This window comes from Homarus americanus, unplaced genomic scaffold (genome assembly GCF_018991925.1).
Source record: "Homarus americanus isolate GMGI-L3 unplaced genomic scaffold, GMGI_Hamer_2.0 scaffold367, whole genome shotgun sequence".
NCBI lineage: Eukaryota > Metazoa > Arthropoda > Malacostraca > Decapoda > Nephropidae > Homarus > Homarus americanus.
Genome location: NW_024743709.1, coordinates 6,356,058 through 6,376,183, shown reverse-complemented (window position 1 = coordinate 6,376,183; position 20,126 = coordinate 6,356,058). Strand labels below are relative to the sequence as shown.

The 20,126-nt window shown below is 36.7% G+C and overlaps 1 protein-coding gene across 5 annotated transcripts; it reads left to right on the top strand.

Annotated features, from left to right (window-relative positions):
- The first annotated feature begins 64 nt into the window (after positions 1–64).
- LOC121877321 (gigaxonin-like) lies at positions 65–17,128 on the top strand. Of its 5 annotated transcripts, none has more exons than XM_042383012.1 (9): positions 65–153; positions 1,759–1,991; positions 11,459–11,645; positions 12,850–12,986; positions 13,129–13,284; positions 13,944–14,260; positions 14,552–14,733; positions 15,204–15,419; positions 16,120–17,128. In XM_042383012.1, exons 2-9 carry the CDS (start codon positions 1,825–1,827, stop codon positions 16,558–16,560), a joined length of 1,803 nt encoding a protein of 600 aa, XP_042238946.1. In that variant the 5' UTR covers positions 65–153; positions 1,759–1,824; the 3' UTR covers positions 16,561–17,128. The 5 variants fall into 5 exon arrangements, with proteins under 5 accessions (XP_042238946.1, XP_042238948.1, XP_042238947.1 ...); XM_042383014.1 differs by lacking the exon at positions 65–153 and adding an exon at positions 341–523; XM_042383013.1 differs by lacking the exon at positions 65–153 and adding an exon at positions 341–588.
- Positions 17,129–20,126: the final 2,998 nt, after the last annotated feature.

Genomic DNA, 20,126 nt, shown 5'->3' with positions numbered 1-20,126 from the left:
TTATACAATATTGCAGTAGTAATGAAAAAACAAGTGGCATCATGTATAGTTTTCCCAGGAGGATGACCACAGTAAACACCTTCTGCTGGATCATAACAAGAACAGCCCCAGGTGTTCACAGACTGACAGACAGACGAACCAAAACAAAGTGAGGTAAGTGTCTAAGTTATGATAATTTATTTTAAGTTAATTATATATTATCTGGATGAAGATATAAGGCCCCTAGTGTCCAGTCTTCCTCTAAATTAACGAATAGACAAAGTTATAACGCAGGTGTAGAGAGGCAGTCAGTAAGGAGGTGTTGTATCTATTTTTTTTTATTGTTGTCACTTTGTCTTGTTGGTTTGTTTGTGTCAGTATACATAGAGAAGATAAAAAGCTTTGTTTTAAAAGGCGGTGACCGAGTTTTCACACACCTTTTCTTTCTTTTTCTTTCATCTATCCTCTTCACCACTGATTGGCTCGTTAGCTTGGGGGTATAGTAGCCTGAGCTCATTCAGTCTCTTTGTCATCATATTTTTAGGTAAAGTCGTATAATAAGGCAGTAGGTTCAACATATCTTGCATCTGACGCCTGCCATTTAACAAGGTATCTATAAACGCTCTGCCAGATACCATAATACACCAGGTCTGGTAATTTAGCAGTTGTCATAGCCTACATATCGGTATTGAAATAATATCGTAATTGGTAATCCTGGAGGAAATGGCAGCAAAAATTCGTCCAGTGGCTGTCCTCAGGTTTTGATACAAAAAATAGTTTTTTTTTTGGTTAGGGGGGTGTATATTAAGGTGTGTTTTATTCAAATCTGACCTTTATTTCTGGTGTAAATTAGCAGTTTAAAAAATAAAAAATAAAAGTTTTCATTTGTAGCAGAAACAGCTAATTTGAACCAAAATGGCTGTCAGGTTTGAGTAAAATGCCATAAAACACCCCAAATAAATAAAAACCTAACCTAACCATTTTTTGGAACTTACCTGCTACTGTGGTGGAGAATATAGCTGGACGATCTGGTACGCTTATGGTTACAGACAAAAGAATTTTTCTTTTCTTGAAAGTGAACAATTTCCACACATAGGACACAGTCTTGATGTTGGGAGATTCCGTGATCTTGTAATATTTGGATTCCTTCACTATTGTTCCGATAAACTCGCTGAATAACAGCTCGATAAGGGAGAGAGCACTTTTCGCACGCCGTGAGCCTTCAAAATGGCTGCTTCAAAATGACTGGCCAGCCAAGTCACATGACACGATACTTGAGGTTCATTGGTTGTCATGTCGCAAAGAGGAGGAGGAGAGGACGAGAAAAGTGACTGGCAACATGGCGAGTACAGAAATTTATGCCTAGAAATTTGTGAGATACTCCATTAATATTGATTTGCACAAGAAATGATATGAAGTTGTATGTTTGGCTTTTTATAGTCTTTGTGTCTGTAATATTGAAAATTGGAAGCCTGTGGACAGCTAATGGACGAATATTAACCGAGATGGCTAACACCAGAAGGCGTTGTTCAATTTCGTTCCTTGTCATTAACAAATTCAGTCCTGGATTTGAGGGTGTATACCTGTAGGAAAAGAAAATTACCCTTGGTTAATAGCTCATTCATAAACATGAAATGTGGCACTAAAGAAAATGGTTATACTCTTACTGTACACCAGTAGTTATTACAATAAGATGGGTAGCTACATAAACAGTTATGAATTGTGTCGTCTATTATAATTTTTTCAGGTAAATAGTAATGAACTGCATTTTCTTTACAGAGTTATAAAGCTGCTTTGCACAAAATCCCTTCAAAGTGATTTTAGGAATGACTAAGAGCTGACAAAATGGACCGTCAAGAATTTTCAAGTGGATCATTACATGCGTCAAGAGTACTAAAAGAACTTTCATTGTTCCGCCATTTTACTGCTCTGTGTGATGGCACAGTGAAGCTCACTGATGGAACTGTGAAAATTAGCAAAGCTCTCCTAGCTGCTGGATGTCCATATTTCAAGTAAGATCTTTATTATATTCCTATAACCTATATTGTACTAAGATGAAATTTGCCATATTTACCGAGTGCATTGATAGCTACCTTACTGTACTGGACCTCGCTAATCCGGGACCAGATAGTCCAGCAGCTTCGGTGGTTTGGGGCGGTATTTGAATATGACTGTCGTTAAGTTTCCAAGACTGCTGCTTGACCAATTGCGGCACCACAGTCCAGTAAACTTGTGACATAGCACTAACACTTTGTCATAAAGAGGTCTAGTAAACCTGGGCTAGATTTATGGTAATGTAAGTTGTATTGGTACCAGTAATAGTACATTTTGTGCATTATTTTGCCTTTTTTTAACCTCGGCTTCAATGGTTCGAATTTTTCATTAATCCGGAACCGGTCTGGTCCCAAGCTTCCTGGATTAGTGAGGTTTAGCCTGCACAAGCAAAACTTTGATTCTGTGTCTAGAGTAAAGACATATACAGTACAGGTATTATGGTACTGTTATTAAGTTGAAAGCAATATACAGTAACTACTGTACCTGTATGCATACTTGTGCTTTCATGGCTAATATCTAAATAAATATTTTAAATTGAAAGTTTCTTTGAAATTCTTAATTTTTATTGTTGATACAGTACTATTTAAGTACTTAACTGTACTTGTGTTTCTGAATACAATGAGACCTGGTTCATGAGGTTAGGTTTCTGCAGTCCTCATGATACTGTAGTTATTTGTGTTTGAGATTCATAGCTACTTGGTATTAAGAATATAAAATGCATTTTTTTCATGATTATAGTGTTAGTATATAGAATACAATATAACAATTAAAATAATGTATAAAATACTAAAATGGGATTTAACCCTTTTGCCTCGGGGGGGGGGGGGTGGAGTTTTTGCTGCCCCCCCAACTGGGGTTTTAGGAAATTCAGAAATTTTTTGTTTAAAATTTGCCCCAAAATCAAGCACAATTTTCTGAATAAAATGGTATATAACACAACATATGAAACATTCAATTTATATGCCCCACGTATGCCAGACGTATGATGAGATAGATTCCGACTAGACTCATAATTTTACTATGTAGGTTTCACATTTTCTTTTATATATCCTTTTACTATAAACTACCGGTACATCTTTCTAGGTAATTTTGGTACATGTAGATTATATAAAAATAAATTTCTTTTATTGTGCAGTAATTCTATCACAAGGTTATCAGCATTTGCATTTTACAGTGAATGAAAAATACAAGAAAGAATGTTACAGTAATGTGAAAAGCATCTGTAAGAGGTGTACATCAAACTTTCACTTCATAATATTTTCACAGAATAAGTATTCAAGTATGATAGAACAAAACCAGAGAAAAAAATAAATAAACAACATGCATTGGAGATAATGTAAGGACAGTCAGCCACCACCCCTCCCCTTGAGGGTAGGGGAGATACGACACACACACACACACACACACACACACACACACACACACACACAATAAACCGTTAATTATTATTATTATTATTATTATTACACAGTACGCCATAAGTATCCTTTACTCTTACTCAAAATAAGGAGTAAGTTTCTCTCTCTCATGTTTTGTTGTGAACAAAAGATGTAAATTAGTAATTCAGATATAAAGAAAATATGAAAATGAGTCAATATTTACATACAGTGGGGTATGCTATAAGGAATGGATTCTACTACGAATATTCCTATAGCGAACGGTTTTACCTATAAAATTGAGAATGCTATAACAAACGAAACTCCTACAACGATATTTTTTTTTTTTTTTACTAATTTATTGTTTTTTTATTACAAGTATTAATGATACCGGTATTCTTTATTTCAGGGGTTTAGATGCATATTTATGCACCTTTTTACAATTTTTTCAATTTTATATTATATTTTTCAGTGTTAAGTGGTTGTATTTGGGGGCCCGGAACGGATTAATCCTATAACGAACGAATGCTATAACGAACAAGGTTCTAGAACCAATTAGATTCGTTATAGCATACCCCACTGTATATGAAAATTTACAAAGAACCTTCAATTGCAGCCTACACCTCCCCATCTTTTTGCAAGCTTCAGGCACACTAGTCTCCTAGTGGAGGACAAAGGCCATAAATGAAAGATTAATCCAAAACCCCATTTTATGTCTAGGGCTGTAACTAAGGGACTCACTTATCCATCTTCCTTCCAGTGGAAGTCAGCTGGAGCTGAATGTATTGTATTAAATCTTGGAATTCTAATATGGCTAACAGTTAATATACAGTGTGTGCACATATTGGTGTGATGTGACTTGCTTCTAAAGATCCCTTTCAATGACTTAGTTGTGATGGGTAGGCATAACTTACTCCTGCATTACTCTCATTCACCAGTGTCTCAGAGTGCACCTGGATTTCTAGCCCATGGACATAGTGCTATTAGGCACCGGAAAATCTCCACTTAAGAGTGAATCACACGCTCACCACCTTTCTTCCGACGAATAACATCTAAGTCATATCAAGTCCAGGGTTGCTGCGCTACCTTTTAGGGTCGGCACTTAGTTTAACACTAGCACTTTGCTTTGAACTCTTGGCTAAAAAGAAAAAACAATGATATTCCAAGAATGCACATGAAAAACAACAGAAAACCACAGGAGATTAGACACTGTTTACAATGGGCAGTCACCCAGCTGACTCCAATCTGAGACGTGTGTGTATGCTGTGACATCACATCGGGGGGGGGGAGCACTGGCTAGGTGAGTGGCGAGTTGAGCACAGTTACAGCCCACTGCCTCCATGACCCCACATATACATTCACCTCACGCACATACACAACCATGCTCTTCATTTTTTTTTTCTAAGCCACATTAGAGTATTGTAATGAATATTCCATAACATTTATAGTTTTGTTACTTGTAACAATTACAACATGACATCTCACAAGCCACCTCATCTCCAGTTTTTTCCCTTTCCCATTGAGTCACGCTATCACTAAACTAAATTTGAACCTAACGTTAATTATTGCATGTTCTTGTTGGCTCGTCCAGGTATCCGAACCATCATTGGTTCAGAGGAGTTAAGATAAAAGGAATTGCACTGCATGGGGGATGAGCGTGATGGGGGTTGGAGGGTGTGCGGCAGTATACTGTAGTGGGAAATTTGAAGCATTCTCTGTCGAGACTTCAGTGCTCCACAGATATTATTCCTCATAATCCTTATAAGTGCGGGGACTTATTATGTATAGTTCAGCAATAATTTGGCCTCGTAAATGCAAAACCGCAGATATCGATGACTCGGATAACGGGGACCCCTGTATGTGCAAGTTCCTCAGTTATGGGCTTGTCCATGAAATGGGATTGCAGAGTTAAGCCTTCACTATTTTTTTTTCTTCATTCTGGTTTGTACTCATCTTTTCACATGTACTGTACTGTATGTTGAGTGCCCCATCTGCTGAGGGTATCATCTTTATTTTAATTTCTTACAGCACTAAGAACACAGCTGCAGATGTTTTTGGCAAGTATTTCAAATATTGGTGATAGCTTTTGGATGCTAGATCTTTTGTGATACTGTATTCAATAACCAGTGCTTGGTAAAGATTTTGCATGTACCATCCTGCTTTAATAGAGTGTACTGTACAAGGTTTTATAGCCAATGGGTTACTGACAAGTAACCTTTGAGATTACACCAGCTAGAACACCCCATGACAGTATGCTGCATCCAGAAGGCTTTGACTTGTCTAAGGGAAATTTAATTGTGCCACCACCAGATCATCCATCTATTTTAGGAAGCTCCCTGCCACTTTTATAGTACTGTAGAATGTAGATCATCATGAAGGAATAAGAGTTATTTTCACACTTACCCATTGTATTTTCTTGGTGGTTTTTGTGTTCAGTCTTTTCATGCTATGTAATTTAAAGAAAATGGTGTGATATATCAGTCCCTTGGCTTTGTTCTCTGTTCCAATGGTAATATTACTTTGGATATGACCCTGCAACCCTGCCTCGTCAGCCGTTCCCACCCAGTGGGTTGTCATTTTAAAGGGCATCCAGCTGTAAAACTACTTCAAGATTTGTGGCAACCAGGTCACCAGAATTGTGCCCATCTTCTGGCCTCTGCTGCATTTACTGGGCTGGTGCCCCTGGTCTGCCGTGGTTAGCTGGGGGGAGAATATCCTGTTCTAGTGTTACCCAACAGTTCCCATCAGGTAATTGCAGCTGACCCACTCAAGCATGGAAAATGGCTGTAAAACATTGATGATGAGGATGATGACCTTAGTGGATGTGTTATGGTATGTCAGAATAAGGGACTGGCATTCCTTGGAGCTATGGGTTCAGGAACGTTACACACATCAGATGAGTCTTAATATTTGATGATTGGGAGTGAAATTGCTCTTTTGTCTCTGCCACCCCCTTAGCTCAAATCTTTTGTTTCACTTCATCAAAATTATTCCTAACTTGTGTGGATAATTTGCTGCAGATTTCAGTCCAGCAGTTACAAGTGATCAATGAGTTTTTTGGTCCTTTCTTTTGAGAGTATTCTGTGCTCCCTTTGTATCAGTGAACGAGACTTCATGGATCTCAGCATCTTTTAAGCAATCTTCTGCCTCAACAGCTTCCACATTTTTCCTAACATAGAGCAACATATGCACAGTCTTTTGCCTCAAAACCTTCAGTTACATTGTACCTCAGGTATCTGAAGGAGTTTGTTCCAGCCATGCTGCAGGGTCAGTAGTGGCTCACTGTTCCAGCTGTCAGCCCATTTGAAAGTGTTTCCTTGATTCTATATATAGATAGATTTACCAGGGTGTGAGCTACCCAAAATTCCTTCTCCTCAACTGTGGCAGTAACTAAAACATAGCACTGGTTCAGTTGCTTTTTCTTTTATACGGTCTTCTGCAAGACTTGATGGCCCTCAGCTCTATCAGTTAGGTCATGGAAGTTGTGTTTTGTGGTATGAAAATGGTCCTTATTCTTCTATCCTGCTGCACAGTTCTTCATTGGCTTGGTAATCTGGGTGCATTATCAAATAGCAACAAGGCTTTAACGTCCTAGGAGTCTGTCTTCGTAATCCTTTCTTTATTTTCCCCACAGAGAGCACAAAATTCTTTTAGTGTATAAAGTCTTATAAAGCATCCTGTGTGACTCGCAGGTTGTAAATGGTGGAATGACACACAAGGACATGAGACAAATAACCAAATTTTACTCCTTTCTTGTTTGACAGGGAAAAATGGATTGGAAGCATTGATTCCTTTTACTTGGCTGTACAGTATAAGGTATCAAAGTTCAAATAAATCTTCCCAGTAGAATTCATCCCTGCAAACCTGAAACCTCATTGGCTTTCAAGACAACTATGGTACTAGGAGTTCCAAGCATTTATTTGACACAGGTTTGATATGAGAGGAATTTCTCTGCAGGAGGTGTTTTAGCTGTTGAAATCTCACAAGGCTTTTGTCTCATACTTTTGACTATTTTCTGGGATTCCAAGCTTCATCCCTTCATTTTGGAGATGAGCAGAAGTAGATACACATAGTTTGTGAGGCGCTGAAGTCTATACTGTATTCATTTTTGGGCATTGTCTTGGCATATGTACTCTACATTTGGACACATATTGATTTAATGTTACTGAAACAGTTTAATTATCTGGGATTATAATATCAAACTTAGTTCTGCAACACTACTGATGTAAAATTAATTGATGCACCCTGAAAGCAAAAAATATGTAATATTGGGTGAATTAGAATGAATCTAGTAAACACGTTTTTTATGTTAATCATTTGTGTAGTCCCATTGAAATATCTTCCCTATTTGAGAATTCCTGGACTGGGCTTCAAAAACTGGAGAAACAGATTAATAGACTACCAAAAATATACTGTACTGTATACTGTACCATTTACAGGGATGCTCTAACTGTTAACACTTCAAGATATATGGCTGATATCCTGAATTAGGTGATGCATGAATTATTGCCATGACTCCTGGGCTGTAAACCAAGGTTGAACACTTGGACATTTATTAGTACAGGAGATAAGCCCCCCCTTTTCCTCTGCCCCATCCAAGTCTTTTTTAATAATCATGCAAAAAGTATCCCGGGTAGAGCAATGAAATCTCATCAGCTTTTCCAAATTTGCCATTGGATTACCTTAGTGGATATGTTGTTCCAGTAAGTGTTCCACAAACATAATTAAGGTGTTTTTATGTTTTCAGATTGATTTTTATTAGTACTCAAGTATCAATAAGGTCATTCCTAATACTGATTACCCAAATAAAGTGTACTGTCGGTGTTTTTACTCTTTTTACATGTCAGGTCTGTCAAACTGATCATGTAAAGGCAAAAACTTTGTGGAGAGTATTGGGAGAACCGTTGCTACCCACTGCTTGGTCACTTACCCAGCATCACATAGGCAAAATAATCAATGTAGTAATTACCTCAGGGGAAAGGGTGAAAGTGACCAAAGAAAAGTGAGTGTTTTTAAATTTCTTCAGGCTCATATTCTTAAAAAAAGGTTAAATTTAGTGAGATTTCTATGTCCTTTTGTGTCTTTGATTCTATGGGCATGCAGAATCATTATTGTAATTAGGCAAATTCTGGCCAAAAATTAAATCCCAGCCATGGCTGATATCAGAGGGATTCAGAAAAAGGATAAACAATTCAATGGCATATTCATCTGCAGATTTAATGTTACAGGAATGATCCCAGAAAATTTCAAAGATTGTACATGAAATGTTTAAATTAAATTTTACATAAAGCACTCCATATAAATCATAAGACTACAAAGGTTAATTTATACATGACTGTGCCTCTTCTCACTTAATCACACAAACTACATAATTTAATACTTGTACAGTATATACCCAGTATGCTTACCACACCTTTATGCTTGTCCATAACAGCCATACTACACTCCAAAGTTAAAGCAAGTTGACACTTGCATAATCTTTCCAAGAGGTTGCTGGTACAGTACTAAAGATCCCCTAGTTTTCAAGATTTGTAGAGCCATTAGAAACGTTAAACCTTTGTTAAAGAATTGTTCATGACGGTTTTTTGTAGGGTACGGGAAGCATTTCGCATTACATGCTCTAGACTAAGTATAAATAACCATAAAGTTAATGAATACTGCCACAGTTAGTAAGTATTATGTGTATTAATTATTTTTAAATTATATAGGGAGCCTGAAAATGGCTAAAAAGGTAAGTAGAAAGGGGGAACCCCAAGAGTTATAAGAAAATTACATCATGAAAGGATACTGTAAGAGTAAGTTAAGTCACCTCTGGTGCTGCATTGTCAATATGGAAAATCAGGGCTGGGGCATCTTTGTGTTTAGCAGCTCTACTCTGCAGAGAAAGGGGTTTTATGATACTGAAAGGACACTTAATTCTTACAGCTCTCTATCACACAATTGTGCTCCTTTCTGCCTTTCAATTATTGGAATGTGTGTTTGTTTCCCCTGAAGTTCCATGGAAAGATTTTTCCACACTTGAGGTGCTGCATTCCTCCATTTTTATAGACTTGTTATACTAAACTAATAATTAGTTAAGATTTTTACCAAATATTTTATTTGTATACCAGCAATGTATTCTGCTAGATGTATGGACAAAGTATATAACTACCTACACTTTTAAGCATAATGTGTTCATTGGTTAAAAGTTATCTGGTAGAAAGTGAGCAAATCAGCCAAGATAAAGATTTACTTTGAAACAAAATAGGTTTAGAGTAAGCTAGTGCTGAAATTTGTTTAGAAAATTATTGAGCACTTAATCATTGTTGTTACTATTTATTTATCATAGTTTTCATTTTTGCCCTACAACCAGATTTCAGTCATATTGAAAAAAAAAATGTGTTAAAAGCATGTTCATGTAAATACAGCTAAGCAATCAATCCAGGTGCTGACAACCATGTTTCTCCACAGCAAACATTTTGAGGCTGTCTACCAATTTCAGATTTTGTATAACTCTAGAGAGGCCGACGTGTTGAGGTCACTCATCCTTCCCGGTTTTTGCCTTTACCTAGACCTGTTTCCCGGAGTTTTATCCATTATTACCCCTGCCATTATCCCTTCACTCCTAATTATGTGGCCAAAATACTGTATTTTAACTTAATATTTTATATATTTACAGTATCTCTTGTTGCTCTAATCAGTTTTAGTACTGTACTTCATTTGTTTTTCTATCAGTACAGCTTCAGCATTTTCTTATAGTACAGTACCTGTACTTTCTTTTAGTGTTTCCTGAAAGTATCCATGTTCCTCACCTATACAGTACAATAGTCTTGACCTCATTGTCACTCTTGTTTATTGGACCATAACCCTAAATTATTGCTGAATACAGTATATAGGTTTAGCATTAAACTTGACTAACAGAACTCTGACACCACCCAGTATCACTTTACACAACTACCTAATATATACATCTTCTCCATTAATGCTATTTATGCCTTTATGGCCTTTTTATGTTCCTGTAAACATTTTCATATTTCTTGTCTTCATAATACAGTACTGTAATATCCTTATACTGTACTGTACTTAAAGTTCTGATTTAAATTTATTTCCACTCACTTTTAAGCCTTCTGGATTGTTGTTTGTTTTACTCAGTGTCTGACCATGGTTGTTCTTGGATGCAAATTTAAATTCGTTGTGGGAAGAAGCCTCACCAAAAGAGTAGAGTAGAATAGAGAGAGTTAGGAAGAGCTAGGGGGGTTGAGGTTAAGGCTGTTAGAAGAAAAATAAACAGGCACATCCCACTCTTACTAGAAATGATAGTACAGTCACCCACTAAAGTCCTGTCACCTTTCCTCCTGACCCACAAACCCCAAAATTCAGACTCCTGAATCCTAAACATTTATGAGCTGAATAATGCAACAGGACTTTTGTGGGTGACTACATGTCTGACTTGAAAATTCATCAGCATGATAGGTCAGTGAAATGAAGTTATTCGGCTGGACTTGGCTTTTGTATTTTGGTTGCGTGAATTCTAAAAAAAAAATTTATTTGCCCCGAACCATCGTTAGTCTGTTCATTTTAGAAATGTCAAATAACCCCTCCCCCTTTCTCTCATCTTGGCCTGTGCTTGGCCAGTTAGAAGACAAATAATAAAGTGTTGTAGATTGACCAAAAATTTACTTCCACAAAGGACATTGCCACATTATCCAATCACATAACTGTACGTCAAATTCCTGGGCGGGGCCGAGTATGACATTTCTGTAAGGAACAGTCTATTGTTACCTTAGTTTAAAAGTTATACGTCATCCAACAGTAAGGACACTCAAGGGTAAGCTACTTGACAACTGGCATGAAATTGCAGACCAAAGGACAATAAAAGATTACAACTTGGTACTGTAGTACTGTATTTTTAAAGGATATCGACTCAAATGCTAAACTGATAGACTGTTGAGTAAATAAATGTGTGGCAATTACAGTACCTTTCATTAGTATAAATCTTTTACATGTCTGCCTCTGTGTTTTGTATTTGTAATACATTTTTAATTTAAATGTTGGATTTCTACCTGTAGGGTTCTCTATGAGTTTGAGGAGGAAGTGCATCATGGCTCCTCCACAACTGAGCCAAAGTTGGAGATTAGTTGCAAAACATTTGAGCTCATACTGAATTTTATATACACGGGTAAAGTCGTCCTAGACAATGATAATATTCAAGACATCTTACAAGCAAGTGACCTCCTCCTGATGTCAGATCTAAAGGTGGGTTCATCTTTTTGTTCTTGGCAATGTGCTTTGGTACATTGTTATAAATACTTAGTTATTATTAAACTCTGTTAATCAATCATTTTTGAAAGTAGATAAGATGATAAGGGATAAAAGCATGTGAAAAAGAGAAATGTAAGACTGGACTTGTGAAAGGAACCTGGATGAAGAGGTGAGTCATGATGGTGACACTACTGTACAATATGCATTGGTGACTTAAGTCTAGACTAGACTTAATTACTCTCCTCCCCCTTCCTCCTACATCCCAAAGGGTAGCTATGAAGCCATGTGAAACAGGAACAATCTTATACTCATAGCTTATGATTTTCAATTTTGGCATCAAGTAGCCACATGTTGCCACTCCAGATATTTTACCCAATCAGTTATGGCCGATGATAGGTGATATGTGAGATTTGCAAAGCAGATGTGACATCACGAATCATTGCAATTGACCTTACGTGCTGACTACAGTTTCTAAGGCCTCTTTTTGTGTGCCTAAGTTTCATGGGGAGGGCATGAATAATTAATGAATTAGTCCCAATCACCACTACACTAGCTAAGGGTTTCCTGGGTAATAAACCTTTTGGATTTGGTGGAATAATACTAAAGTATTTTAGTCTGGACTCAGTAAAAAAATGGGATTTCAGGATCAATCTTTAATTTTTATAGATTGTATGGAGAGCTTTAGAAATTGCTATTAAAAATTCTTATGAAGAAGTGTGTCGGTATATGATTTAAAACCTGGAAATGCTCTGCACCAATTGTTCCAGCTAATGGGGAGGTTACTGTATAAGGGAAATATTAAGATTTCATTTATATAGTACAGTATAAAAGAAAAGACATTAAAAGGACTTCTCCATAGGTAGCAGATATGAGACAGAAATGATGCACCAGAATAGTTAAGAGAGACCTACACACAGGCTGTTGAGAGCAGAGAGATGCTCTGTGAAGATGCTGGAGAGTGAAATATGAGGTGCAAGAGAGAGAATGAATGAATGATGCTCGTGGCGGCATATTTTCATTTATGTGTGCGACAGAGATTGGTCGAGAAATGACTCTCTTTCGTGTGACAGCTAAGATTCATTTGCAGGTATACTGGATATGCAGTACTGTATTCTATAATTTACTAATAAGTCTTCCCAAAGATGTATTTGTATAAATACACTTTTATTTACCGGTATTTATTTATTTTTGTTTAAAGGAATTGTGCATTGAGTTCTTGATGAACAGAATTGATGTGGACAACTGTTTGGGAATACTTCAATTTGCTCAGCAATTCACCTGCCCACGACTTGTTCACTTTGCTCAAGACTTCATATACGAACATTTCAGGCACAGGTCTGTTGCTACACTATATGTGTGAGTTGCTCTCTCTGAATATATTACTGTACATAAAGTGTTTTCACCTGTAAATTATGAATATTATTTATCAAACCTAATTACCTATTCCAATTTCTGCATGTAGTTCTTTTTATTGCAGACAAATAGTACGTACTGAAGAGTTCCGTAACCTGAGTGAGAAGCGTTTGAAGGACCTTTTGTGTCAAGATGGCCTTATGGTAAAGTCAGAGGTGGATATCCTTACTGCACTTGTGGTGTGGCTCAATTCCAACCTCACGTCAACTCCAGATGTTGAGTAAGATATAAGATAAGCTTTGTACTTGATCCTAAATTGTGCTCCAATAGGGTTTTTTTCTGTTTTGTTACACATACATATTTTTAGATTAAATGAAGCAAAGATTGAAGGCAACACTTTTCAGCCGTTGAATTTCTCGTGTGTAGTTGTTAATCATGCAAGAATAATTATGTGAGTGACCTGTAAGACGACAGAATGCTCAGGGTATTATGGATAAGTTTACGATATATCGTCAGCATCCACTGTGTACACATCCACTGATATGTACATTTTATAATGGTATCATAAATCCAAGCTAACTTACATATGTTTTCAAATATATACACTTGCTCGGTGACACTCTTCGCTCTTAGTGCAAGTTCTGTAGTGTGGCAGCGGTGATACAGCAAGTTTCTTCTCATTGTATGTGTGTACTTTTTTAGCCTTCATTTTGTCTGGTTTTTGTTGAAAGTGACCATTTTGCTGAGCCATATTATTAGGCCCAACCACACATTGAATTTCTTTACTCCTTGTCTCATACTTAAATTAAAGCTGTATTTGCTGAACCTTTTCTGGTTTTGAGACCTCGTTCACACACACACACATACCATCACAACTTAAATTACTGTTGTTTCTTCAATGACACACATTTATTACACATAATTATTTTAATCTCACAGAATTTTGGTTACCAGCTGTTTGCGGGAGTCTTCAGATCTGAACTATGATCCAAAGTTTCAGCGAGCTTTACAAGATCTTCGGGCTGCTAATCCTCCTTGGGATTCACCCGGTGCAGTGAGAGTGTTGGATGCACTCAAGAAAACGAGAAGAATTAGATCCATTAGAGAGCGTGGCATGAAGACAGTGTTGGCTTGTAGTGATGATGATGGCAATATTTTCCTGGTAGACATCCTCAGTTCAGGAAAACATGCAGGTGTCCATGTGCGTTTACCACCACCTTGTCTTCCTAGGCTGAAACCATCACTTGTTGTGGAAGGTAAGAAGGTTGTGGTACCTTTTTCATTCCCAACTTTTGTGTTTGTAATTTACAAATTTCATAAGGGCGAATTTCTGTGACCTGAATTATTGTAATGCAGGGGATAATTGGAGAAGTAATGTTGGGAGGTATTGCAAATATATATGGGATAATTCATAAATGTTGAATATTGTCCAAAGCTTCATTCATAACATTTAACTTACTGATATCCTGCATTAAGCTATCATTTAGAAAATTAGTCTTCAATGTTCTGGATAATTGCTTACAGTGAAAATTTTATTTGCTCTTCAGGTGGATATCTTTTTGCCCTGGGTGGAATTAGCAGAGATAGAGTGCTTCAGAGTGATGTTCAGCGCTATGATCCAGAGTCTTACAGCTGGACTCTCATGTCTCCGATGCCCGATCCTTACTGCTCACCACGAGTTGTAGCTCATGCTGGAAAGATTTTCCTCATTGGGGGTTATGAAAATGATGTAAGTTATTTTTTATTTTATTTGAATGGCAAATTGTATTAAAATACCTTTACTTTTTTTTCTGTATTTACAATTTTGTTGGGTGATTTTTTGTTGCAAATGTGGATATAAGACTGAATGGCCACATTTGTCTGAGGGATCACTGGTGGAAGGAAAATCTTTGGGGATGTTCTGTGCCCCATTTGTGGTTATTTTCGATGAATGCATAAACAGCACTGTACTGTACTCCATAATATAGTCTGCAACTTTCTTTTTTTTCAGTGATTGTTCTTCAGGTTTCTATGTGTCTTAAGTTCTTTTAGCCTTTCTTCTTACTTTCTACCATCTTGCTGAGGCCAACTTTATCCTTTCTATACACATTTTTGTTTATCATTACAGACAGTTGGTGACACCCTCATGTATAAGATAGCCAATGTACTTATTAATTTCTATCACTGTTGTTGTCTTTTACTACCACTTTTGAATTTCAGGAAGAAATTGAAATACCACACTTAGATGTATTTGACATATATGCTAATAAATGGAGGTCACTGCCGCCCATACCTAATGTTCGTCGAGGGGCAGCAGTCGCTGTGGCAGATGAGAAAATATACTATATTGGAGGATCTCCATGGAAAGAGCTGCCAGACGGTAGTCCATTTTACAGGGTAGTAGATGCTGTAGAAGCCTTCTGTATTAAAGAAGAGGTATGTACTGTAGTATGGTGGTTGTAATCAAAGAGAAGAGAAGGATATGGTAGCATCAGTTGCATGTTGGGAGTAGTGAAAGAGGAGAGGTACACCAAGATATTAAAAACAGAGTAAAGAAGCAAGGGAAGAGAAGATGAAATACTGTTTGAGGAACAAAGGTTCTCATGAGAGCTCTGGTTAAGAGGAATTCCAGCTAATGGAGATATTATTGGACTGTACTTTAGAACTCAAAAGATAAATTAATATGTACTTCATTATAATGGGTTAGGGACCGACATCCAGGTCGTAAGTCGAAATGGACATCAGTCGGAAATGCTAAAATATTACATAGAAAATCTAAAATGGGTGTCTCTTTTTCTTCCCAGCACCACAGAACACTCACTTTTAAGCTTGCCAACCACTTTAAATTGAATTACAAACGAAAATTTTGTCTGTGTACTGACATTGGGACTCGAAAATACGTAATTTGACCAAATTTTGGTACGACTGAGGCAGGTCATAAGTGCGGGTGGTCGTAAGTCGGGGGAGGAGCTGTACATCAGTTTATTGGTATTTTTTATTACAGTAACAAATATTGTGTTTCCTTCCCTTGAACACTATCTGCACTGTGTACGATATGTCTGTGTTTGCTCATTTGTCCCCACATATGTTTATGCCATATTTATTAATACATGCTTATATTTTTTGGATATAACAGGTTTGGGTTGCTGGACCCCCACTCAAAGAACGTAGAAGCCATGCTACAGCAGTTACTCACGGTGGAAACATTTTTGTCATTGGAGGTGCCAGACCAATTGAATGTCCAAGTGTACAGAGTCCGGTCAAGGTGACAGGGACTGAAGCTTTCTTCTGTGATTCTCAGATGGGTTGGACACCATTGTCTAAGCTTCGTGTCCCCGGTGATGCCAAGATAAATACAACAGCATTGGCAAAAAATGGACATTTAATAATTATAGGAAAAAGTGATCGGTCTGTGTACAAGAGAAACAATTGCTTTGTAATGGAAAACTCTGGTTGGACATTAGCTCCAGGAGCTGAGAGTATATTGACTTCAGGTTCACACACATTCAGTAGCTATGCTCTTCTTGTCTTACCCATAGCTGCCATGCAGGATTTATTTTCAGCAGATAGTGAATGAAATGCACAGTTGACAACATTGAAATATACTGTAATCAGCTTTTTTTAACATTATTTTTGTTAAGAATTAACAGTTTGAATATTAATTGTGTAAATAAGGTGCAATATGTCTTCTTTTATTATGTCATATCATACACAGTAAAGGTCTTTTTATCCAACCCTTATGGGACCTGGGGTAGATTGATTAATTGATAGAGTAAGCTACTTGGAAGGAGTGTTATTATATAATATTTGGTTCAGTGAACAGTGCTCACCTCCTGTCTGAACAGTCTCTGGTTCTTGTCTAGGATGCCCCCAATCAACCCAGCTGTTAATAAGTTCAGTGCAGTGTTGTACCTAACTTTACATATGGAGAAGTCTAGTTTGTCAAGTACTGTACACTGCTGGCCAAAGTGTGTGTATACAAAAAAGGGGGGGGCAACAGGACTCAGATTCATAGTGAAGCAGTAATGTATAATTTACAGTACAGGTTGTACCTCTCTAGTCCGGCAACCTCGGGACCTGACCGGTGCCGGACCATGGAAATTGCCGGACCATGGAAATTCACCCTTTTCCTGGATAGATAGTGACTTGTGCTTATGCTTGGAAGCACTAGCACCACTTTCTCTGCATCATGGTCTCTTTGAAGACATATTGAAGGGTTAAATGTCGTATAGTAGCTTCTCAAATTTCGCGAGTTTTTAATTCTTAACGTATTTTATTGGAACACAAAAAAAAATAAATAAAAATTTTGACGGCGGAAACTTGAATTTCGACAGGTTTGAACAGCCCGCCAACGTGCAGACGACGTGCATAATCGTGTAAACAGCGTCATTTCTCTTATGTACAAAAGATTCATTATTGTTTATGACTGAATGTCTTTTTTATTGAATTAATATTTGTGTGCAAAATGATCAAAACAATTCATTAATAATACGTAGAATATTAAAACACGAAGAAATGAGACAGCATTGTTTTCGTTGATTACAAAACCAGTGACTGACTGGTTCTACATATAAAACTGAAGAAAATAAGACCTTGGTTGTAGCTGTAGTAAAATTAATATGGTTGTTTTAACTAATGTTATTTAATGTTAATAAATGGAACAATAGAAGTAGCTAACGATAATGGTAAAGAAAAAAGAGAGATCGTGTATGTAAGTGCGCATACGCACACATGAGAACATATCGTCATTACTTTACATAAGAATATGAAAGCAACACTTATTTATTGTTCTTATATATTTTAATTAATGTTTCTGAATTTGTTTTATTGAATTAATGTATGTGTGTTAAAGCTTACGAAACCAGTGACTGATTGGTTCTACATATAAAACTGAAGAAAATAAGACCCTGATTTTAGCTGTAGTAAAATTAATGCAAAAAAATTAATATGGTTGTTTGAAGTACCTGTAATGTTATTTAATGTTAATAAATGGTACAATATAAGTAGCTAACCATTAATGGTAAAAAAAAGTGAGACTGCGTGTATTTAAGTGCGCACATGTGAAAACATATCGTCATTACTCTACATAAGTATATGAAAGCAACACTTATTTACTGCTCATATATATATTGAAGGGTTAAATGTTGTACTCTGTATAGACAAGCAGAGAGAGAGAGAGAGAGCAGCCGAACTGCCGGATGTAAACAAACCTTAATTTCCCGCGGCTTTGTTTTTTTTTAAGGGAATTAGCCCACCCGGGCATAGGTCGCTGACCCACATTGGGGCCTGAGGGGCAAAAATTTAATACTCCTCTAATAATAATAATAATAATAATAATAATAATAATTCAGATAAATAAAAAAAAAAGAACAAAAAAAAAGCTGCCTATCTACCTATTGGACAAACTAAAATCGTTCCGGACCAAGGGAGTTTCCGGACCACAGAATGCCGGACTAGAGAGGTACAACCTGTAGTACCCTACAGTATATACTGTATACATACAGTACAGTGCACCCAAATTTTTTGCTGATTTTTTATTTGCGGTTTCGACTACTTGTGGATTTTTATCAGAAATATATTTTCATTGTAACGAGTATTACTGCTTTCACATGCAGGTGAATAGCACGCACGAATGAGTTTCCGCAAGAAACTGCCAGACGTCATTACCGCAGAGCGTTGGAACTCGTGTGTTTTGTGCTCGTAAAATCCCACCATGGCTCAAAAATGTCCTTCTAAAAGCTGTGACAAGGGCGGTAACACAAAAAAGAAGCCTAAGAGAGATAGAAAAGTGTTGACTTTAGTTGAGAAAGTTAAAATAATAAAGAAACTTCAGAGCGACATGAGCTTGGTCATATAGGATGAACGAATTAACAGTTCACTACAGATTAATCATCATCATTATTCTTCAACATCTGCTGTGATGTACCAGGGGGAGAGTTGGGAGGGAAAATCAAAAGGACAGAGCAACATAACTGGGCTGGTGAGTACAGTACAGTATTCCATGTGCATTGTATTTTTTTAGGTACAGTATGTAATACAGGTATATAAAATAATTTATATTTTTATTTGCGTCTTTATTATGTTGTCTTTACATGTTATTTAATGATATGTGAGAGGGAGAGAGAGGTTTATAAATCATAAGAAACAGTTTTAGGGCCATACAAATGACCGGTGATAGGTTAAAGGTTATAATATTGAATATTACATGGAAAGTAAAAATCCGGAAAAGTGTACTGTATTCGCAGTTTTACTCTTAAGTGGAAATATCAGAAACTTAACCCCTACAAAAAATGAGGTACCACTGTGCATACAGTCCTGTACACCAAAATTATATACTTATTGAATATTATAATATTCAATAAATAATTATTTATTAATCTCTTTAATGTAAATTTGCCAGATACAGACAAACACTGTGAAATGCATTGACCTTGTTTTCACATCCTTCAGTGAAAAATTAAAACAAGCACAGTTTTTATTAGGGACATGTAAGCTTGAAAAATTAGATATGAGACTTTCTCCATAAACCTTTTGTAAGGTACTAAATTTGGGGAAATGTTATTATCTAATACTGTATACTGTATACAACTTCTCAGTTGCCATTTTCATAAATCAGAATAAAATTGCAAATATTTTTCACAAAGTGCAAGCATAATAGCAGAATTAAAGATTTAATGACATCAAATTACAAACAAGATTGATACCTTATGGACATTTATTTCACTAATCACTGTGCGAGATTTAAGAAGTGGATTTACAAAACTAGCCACATTCATTGGGATTTATCATTTGTCAGTCATTACTTTCCTAACAAATTTAAGTGTATCAGTACACATAAGGTAAAAAAAAAAAGATCATTTTTGGCCAGATTTCATTGTAAATTATTCTATGGATACATAGATAAGCAGCGGGTCTTTGGTTGGTGAGTAGGTAGTATACAGTGGTCCCTCGGTTAACGAGATTTCGGTTAACGATTTACCTTCCATAAGATTCTTAACTTCGGTTAACGAGCAATCCCTCGATTAACGAGTTTTTTACGAGCCGACTTCAACATGTTTTCGCTTGCATTTGGTGGTCCACCAGCTGTAGTATTAGTCCGCCAATACAGTAATCGGTTTTAGGGCTTAAATTCCTTACTATTTT

What these genes read in the sequence shown, in the direction of transcription:
- LOC121877321 (XM_042383012.1), top strand. Translation starts at nt 1,825, where the DNA reads ATGGACCGTCAAGAATTTTCAAGTGGATCATTACATGCGTCAAGAGTA. An exon ending in GCTGGATGTCCATATTTCAA is followed by an intron (nt 1,992 to 11,458) that starts GTAAGATCTTTA and finishes TTCTACCTGTAG; the next exon opens with GGTTCTCTATGAGTTTGAGG. An exon ending in TTGGGGGTTATGAAAATGAT is followed by an intron (nt 14,734 to 15,203) that starts GTAAGTTATTTT and finishes TTTGAATTTCAG; the next exon opens with GAAGAAATTGAAATACCACA.